Consider the following 7,812-nt stretch of genomic DNA (forward strand, 5'->3'; position numbering starts at 1 on the left):
TAGATAGCCAGAATGAGTTGCCATTGTCAAAGACTTTTGGATGGATGAATATTCCCTAGCATTTTGACTTATCAAACAAATATCCATGAATCATGACCAATTCTGTCAACAAATCTATGTGTACCATTAGCCCTAAAAATTACTTGATCATGAAAATATCTTTCAATGCCAGGCAAAATTTCATGCATTTATTGAATCAAACAATACAAACCCGAAACTGCAAAGGGTTCGGTCTAAAGGGTACCTCATTTAGTTTAAGCCAGAAACTACAGCAGTTTTCAAGGAAGATAAAATAATGGGCTCATGAGAGTCATGTCTGGCTAAAATTGAATAATATCAAAGAAGCAGAACTCTCCCTGGTAGCCACTGGTTATATTGCCTCTATCAACTCACATATACACCTTATAAATTACAAGTATAGAACAATGCAGCAATAAAACTAACTTCCATACCGAAATGCAGGCAACAAAAATCAAGGTCTCCTAGGGGAGGCAAGTATTGACTGCGTCATAGTCTACCTTGCCAGAAACATAACTACTACCGGCAAACCCAAAATTCCAGCAAAATGATGGCAGTTTCTTTTAACTCTAACCCATTTTTCATGTGCCACCATGCGCCGTAATGATTTTTTTGTGGAACCATGTTTCCGTTAGTGTATTTTACACTTCCGTAAACATGTTTCCGGTAGTGTGAAAAAACAAATGGTGGTGGTAAATGGAAAAGATGGTGATATAAATTATTAAAAGAAACCACCAAAATGACGTTCTATACTACTTGACCTCATATGACTTGTGATTCTTTTGACGCAGAAAGGAAATTGAAATGACATTGCAACTCATGGTTAGAAGAACAGAAACCAAATAGACATCACCCCAACGAGGGTACGAAGTCATTGGGTTCACTGGTTCAACTATAATTGGTTGAACCAGACAACCAGTAACTATTTTATAAAATATTGAAAAAATGGCAACCCACTACATGAGGCTCACAAGCAAATAGGTTGCTTCCAGGATTTTAAGTCATGGACACAAGGCAAGCAACCTAACCGTTACACCAAGGTTCACCCTCTTTATGAAATATTGAAAGAAGAGATAAATATAAAATGTTGATTAATAAGTAGTAAGACTCAATAAAAGTTTTCCTCAATCAGTTTATAAAGGATAAATGTGTGACATTTTATATTGTGATAAGCAGGATGGATAGGGTAAACAGTATCGTAGGGCCCAAAAATAAAATTTTAATAGTGATACCCATAGCCAAACCTTAACCCAACCCTCTTCAATAGGATTCAAAAGCCCAAGAGTATCTAGAATTATTTATTTGTGCTTTTAAACAGGGAATATACTAATTAGCTTATTTTATTAACATTTCATAAAATTTATATGTAAGTTCAGAATTGTCATGGCAGCTGAAACTAGATTAAGGCAAACTAAGATTTTGATATAATGATGTCAAGTTGTTCGAATTATTGCTTCCTTTCTTTAAGCTTGCGCATATTATAGTAAATTGTTGAGCACCTTAAACCTGCAACAAGTTTTACAGTGTTTATAAAACTTCCAGCTTGCAGGGATCAACTTAGACTTAAGTTACAATAAGGATTTAGTGCTAGATGAAGAAGTTAGAACACTGGATGCCTCATGGTGAAGTGGTGAACTCTAAGGGGATAAAATGAGTACAAAAAAGGTGAGTTGGAAAATCAATTCTCCAAAACAGACACAATAAAATAGAGAAAAACAAAGCAATTAAATTAGATGCCATACACCCATACCTCAAGTAAAGGACCATGTAGCTCTTCTTGAATGTGCCTTTGTATAGTTGCCTCCCAGGAGATTGCACTTATCTCAGAATGCACATCAGCATTTATGAATAAATCAATGTCTCTATGTAACAAAGTTTCCCCAGTAGGGAACCCTGAAAGTGTTTGGCATCCGAGAGGACCCTGTGATATCATGAAAATTACATAATTTGGATTGCATACATAGGCATGAAATGTGTTTCAATAGCATGCTAACTACATGACAGACAGATTAAGGTAACACACAGACTACATGATTTAAGGTATTTCAAATTTCAGAGACAACCTTGAAACAAGATGATGCAAGGAAAGACAGTTGTGTATTTAAGGATCAACATGAGTGTATAACCATATATATGTATTTTTTGCCAGATGGACACACAGGTAAACAAAAAAAAGAGGGAACAAGAGATCAGAGGTGATTGTGTCCTAACATATGGCATGTAAAGCATGCAGTATTTTTGAAAGGGATAATATCATACTAGTAAACCTTGAAGTGGATTTTAAAAAATGTATAGAAAAGTCAGCAGAGCAATACAGTGAGACAAAGAACAAAACAGACCTGGACATAAATCTGTATCAATCTCCGTATAGGCTTAGGAAACCAGCATGGAAGCATTTGTAGAAGTGATGTATCACGTCCAGTAGAGAAAAAGATGTCATCACGCCAACTAAGATAGTCCGACAAAACTGCATTGCCAAATTACGATAGACAAAAGTTGATGCAACGAAAAAGGAAAAGAGGTTAGTGTAAAGTGCCAAAGTAATTCAAGAGAAGGGGTGGGGGTACAGGATACTGAACAAATGAGGTTAATAACTAACCACTTTTTGCTTTGGGCACCAACAAGCTCAGTGTATCTTGTCCAAGGCATGCTGCTACAAGTGTGCGCCATAATGTGGGAAACCGTTGCAAAGAAGGCCTAAGATTCTCCAATGTGCACTGGGCAGAGGAATTACTATGCCTATTTACACCACCACTATTTAAGCAGCTTTGAATGGGGACAGTAGCATGCATCAGGGTTGCCAGAGCTGCCATTTCTCCCCCTCCTTCAGCAATGTCATCAACTGTACGAATTATTTCATCTAACTCCAGAACACTAAGGTCACTTCCAGGCACCAAATTATTTGACATTATTGAACGAGCATTGGCAATTGAGGCCTTATATTCACACCCCTTTACCCTAGATAAGAGTAGCCATCTAGCCCATTGACAACCGACCTGTTAAGATGCAGTGTATCAGCAACAGATACAAGCACATAGGAAAACCTTAAAGTATATACACACAAATATTTATGCATCATAGCTGAAAGAGGCAAATAAGAATCAAAGTTACATGAAAGCCAGGTCTGTAATCGCAAAATAAAGTGAACTGATAATATCTCCTGTCACATATATACTACCTATGCTAATAAAGTATACTATCGTAGTGATTTGAAATAATGAAGGCAAATAATCAGAATAGATAAAATACAGGGGGGGAAACAATCAATGGACAAAGAAACTTACTGCAGTTTCCTGTAATGCGTAAAGTGAATTTTGATCAAGGACCAAATTATAATGGTCAAGGTAAAGGCCTAAAAGATTTGGCAAGTTATACTGTGCACAGTGTTGTACCAACATTTTATGCAAAGCTTGTACAGCTCCATCTCTATTTGATGAAGTTTCAACATGATCATCCTCAAACAAGATCTGATCTCTGCCAGAAATGAAACGTGAACGAGCCAAAAGAGCTATCATCTCCATTGTTCCTTCCCAATATTCCTTCAAGAATATAAATCTTTTTGCAAGCTTTTCTTCCAGAATCATCCTCAACCACCCAGAGCATACATCAGGTGAAAACCTATATATTTGGACGTCTGGAATTACCATGCATACAGAATCTAATTCTTCATGAGAGACAAAGAAATTTCCAAAATTTGAAGACTTCATATTGCATCCAAAAGAAGAGGCAGGCTGTAAAACATCCAAATTAAGTTGAAGGCTTCCAGTAGATAGAACATATGAAGGCATCACGTCGAGCAGTGCAGAGACTTCCTTCCAATTATTGCGGCCCATGTGATATTCAAGTTGTGATTCCCACAACAAAGCAATACCCGCAGGCAAACATTGATCCAATATCATCTGTAGAAACATAGATGAAAGAATAATGAAATGGAAGTTACTAAGAAAGTAAGTGTTTTTTTACATCAAAGAAGCATAGAGATCGAATTAATGGCTAAGCAACTGCAACACCATGACTAGATACATTGTTAGGAGCAATCAAAATACTTTCACAACTACAATTTCCTTTGAAGTATAGAACCCTATGCCCCACCTAGTGGGAAAAGGCTTTGTTATTGTTATTACTGTTATATAGAACCTAGAAATTTGAAGTTCAAACCAGAACATAATAAGCACCTAGAAAGAGATCTTATGAAAGTGCAAGTTGAAGTAGCTTATTACTTTTTTTTAATAATAATGAAATATTAGTAGATGAGAAGAGAAAACTACAAAGGAAGAGGATAAGGCAACAAAGCTTGTCAATTTTTCTACATGTTTAGGAGGAATCAAATTATTGTCACAACTGGAATTTAATTTAAAGTATAGAACCATGCCATTGAAGTTCAAACCAAAACAAATTGAGCATCTAGAAAGAAATCTTATAAAAGGGCAAATCGACATTGGGTATGTATTTTTATAATAAAATAATTATTATTAGATGAAGAGAAAACTACAAACAAAGGAAGGATACAGCATCCCCTAAAACTAAGTGAAGAGCCGTGAATAAAGCACGCCAATCTTTCTACATGTCTAACAAAGAAACACAACAAAAATGCTCACGGGTAAAGCACAAAGAGATGTCAAAAGAGTATCCCTATCTCAAATGAAGTCTGGAGTCGAAACAGAGTTATTGAATAAAGTACTATTCCTTCCAAACCAAATACACAAAAAAAACAGAAGAAAACAGTGCACAGACACAGAGCTTTGGCTTCTTTACACAGCCAAAACCTATCAGTAACCAAAGTAGACAAATGAAGACTTTATGGTAGCAAAACATCAAATGCAAATTACTAGTAAGTAGTAAGCATTTTTGCTTCCAACCTGATCCAGTAGACATGAAGCACTGATTAAAAAAAATCAATTTTTAAAGAGTTTTAGAAACTTAAATATTTTTTTCATTAAGTAAATGAAAAGAAAATAGGTTTAAAACCAGACAGCAGCAGCAGCCCAATATCAAGCATTGGCATGATAAAAAAAATCAGTGACAAAAATGAACATCATCAACACAAACACAGAGAAGCAACTTACACGATCAACAGTTCTTTGCTCCCAAGCATCAAACCAGACAGCAGCAGCAGCCCAATATCCAGCATGAGCATCATCTTCGTCAACTTCCGTGGAACAGGAACTTTCATTAATATTCGTCCACGAATCTAACACAATTCCATCAATCTCACCGCCTTCAATGACGAGGCTATCAAATGAATGGTTATGCAAGAGCCTTAATCGGATTTCTAATGGTGAAACAGGGTCTGATGGAACACTGGTATCTTTCAGCCGGCGATGATATGTTTTCCAGAAACTGCTACTAGGATAGTGACTCTTCTCATACACATGCACAAATAAGATCACAACTCTAAGTTCATGGAAATCTCTCCTTCCAGTACCTAAATTGTGCTACATTAACTACAAAACAAGACAAAAGTTCCACATACCTCAATCATTGACATGTCTTCCAATATCTTCCACTCATATGGCCCTAGATATTCATATCTTTTCATTTCATTAGCAATGAGGGCTCGTAGCGATCTCCTCACAGTGCCAAACAAAAGTTGTTTGAGAGAGGATTCAATGTTCTCTCCAAGTCTTTGAAGTGTTGCAACAGCAAGATCAGTTTCACCCTGTATAATTGCATTATGAGTCATCTTTTTATTTTTATTGTGACAACTTGGAAGTTAACTACATTACCTTCAAAAATAAATCATAAGCAACAGCTCTGCCAATGTCACGAACTGCAGTGAAAGTATCATGGGGCTCTTTGTCAGCAACAAAATCTTCCAACTGATGAAGATGCAGTTGAAGAACTGCCAAAGGGAGACGACCAGAGAGCAGAGCATCTTTAACCACAGTCTTAAGGTCCAGTTTGTCTACCTTCCAGCGTGCCATCATCTCTTTTGGATTTTCCACAGGCAAAACCTTCTTTTCCAAAATTCCTCCTGACGGGGTAAAATGAATTGCTTCACCAAATTCTTCTGAGATCAAATGGGAGTTGGAATCAACAGGCACCAGTGTGAGATTCTCATTATTGTCGCTGTGTGGTGCAGGTAGAGGATAAGGAAAGTCATGTTGGTTCAACATATCCAATGACACTAAATCTGATGGAAGAGCTGATAGTTGAGATTCTTCCTGCAACATTTCCATACTCCTTAAAGATGACTCTTTTCCACTGTCAGCCTGCAATTTAGCAATAAAATACTACTTAATTTTTAGGAAAACAGTGCAACTAATTAAGAAGTCGTCCAAGTAGAAGAACCATGGAGCACCAAACCAATCCTTGACTGACCCTTTGGAATATTGACCTAAGCCTAGATTGCAGATTCCGGATGATCTCCAAGAAGTGAGCCATCTCTCGCAGTTTTCGAGCATAATCCACCTCTGTTTGAAGTTTAACTGGTTCAATTGGGGGAAGAGAAAGTAATCCTGTCTTGTTAAGAGCCTCTGCTATGCATGTATCTCTTTTATGTTGTAGCAAACCATATTTACGAAGCATCTTGGTTGTGAAGCGAGTAGCTAGCACAAGAAGCCTAAAGATATTGAGCACAAAAACATAACATCATAAGTCAGAATTAAAACAAAACAAAAAAAAACATTTGTGGGTGCATGCTATCAGAATTCTAACAGAATATTAACAACCCAGGCTGTGATTAATTGAATAGAAGATTTATATAGCATCTCACTACCACCAACTCATGGATTTTATCGAATATCACAAATTAAATGAAATTTCCTACCTATTCAGGAGGGGAGGATTAAATAAATATGAATGATGTATATACTGGTTAAAACTTATCATCTACCAATCGCATTAGCTTAAATTGTCAGGCATAACCATAGGGCACGACTCCCACGATTGCGACCACCACCATTATCTGCCACCACAAATGCAATCACCATCACGGCTGCCACGACTCCCAAGATAACTTCCATAGGCACAGAAGTCACAGATTCAGATCTTGGAGCCAAAGAACGAAGGTTGGAAAGACGAATGCACCTGGTGAGTGTGTAGATGTGAATTCACAGAAGCAGGCGACAATGAAGGTGAGGAACCAACAGCCACATTGGCAGAGAGTGCATCATAGAGAGCTTTGCTTTTATTTTTCTCAAGACAAGACTGAAAAGTCAAGAGAAATGACAGAAGATTGTGAATAGAAGGAAGATCAGGTTGACTCTCAATAGAAGTAATCACATCTTGAAATTCCTCAGTCAATCCATCCAAAATATAATCAATATGCTCATAAGTGGTAATTGGAGAACCAATGAAGTTAAGAGCATCAACTAAAACCTTGACCTTCATGAACTACTCTGAGGTTGTATCAACTACTACTCATGTAATTCCTTCCACAGCTTCCAGGAATGAAGTCAATGAACACAACCAACAACCCTAGTTTGAAGGTTTTCAGAGAGAGAATTCAGAATTCAAAAGAAGAAGAATTGATCTTGTTCTTCCCAGCGTAGAAAGGCAGGACTTACACGATTATGAGTCTATCATCATCATTGAGAAAACGATAAGGAATTTAAGTGCCAAGAACAAAACAGCACAACTGGAAGTTAGGGTTGCTAGCATAAAATGGCGGCAAACAATCTCTGTTAACTTCATTGATGTAAGCGGAAGCACTAGAGGAGAAGAAACAACCTGTAATGGATATGCATGAGAAGGTGAGAGTGGTGGAAAAAGAGGAGAGGTCCCAGTGGTAGTGGTTTCCATAACTACCTAGCATGATACCATGTAAAAGGAGAGAGAGAGAGAGAGAGGGGG

General features: G+C 37.3%; 1 protein-coding gene across 2 annotated transcripts in view; it reads right to left on the reverse strand.

Annotated features, from left to right (window-relative positions):
- The window catches only part of LOC109361524, a 28,560-nt gene that overhangs the window by 13,218 nt on the left and 7,530 nt on the right, over positions 1-7,812 (reverse strand). For both annotated transcript variants that reach the window (XM_019607010.1, XM_019607002.1), the window contains 8 exons: positions 6,340-6,580; positions 5,745-6,230; positions 5,492-5,677; positions 5,085-5,378; positions 3,303-3,917; positions 2,618-3,014; positions 2,358-2,485; positions 1,769-1,939 (listed from right to left, as the gene is read on the reverse strand). In XM_019607010.1, the coding sequence (XP_019462555.1) occupies positions 1,769-1,939; positions 2,358-2,485; positions 2,618-3,014; positions 3,303-3,917; positions 5,085-5,378; positions 5,492-5,677; positions 5,745-6,230; positions 6,340-6,580 (2,518 nt within the window). The remainder of the gene's footprint in view (positions 1-1,768; positions 1,940-2,357; positions 2,486-2,617; positions 3,015-3,302; positions 3,918-5,084; positions 5,379-5,491; positions 5,678-5,744; positions 6,231-6,339; positions 6,581-7,812) is intronic.

The sequence above is a fragment of the Lupinus angustifolius genome, chromosome LG01 (genome assembly GCF_001865875.1).
Source record: "Lupinus angustifolius cultivar Tanjil chromosome LG01, LupAngTanjil_v1.0, whole genome shotgun sequence".
Classification (NCBI taxonomy): domain Eukaryota; kingdom Viridiplantae; phylum Streptophyta; class Magnoliopsida; order Fabales; family Fabaceae; genus Lupinus; species Lupinus angustifolius.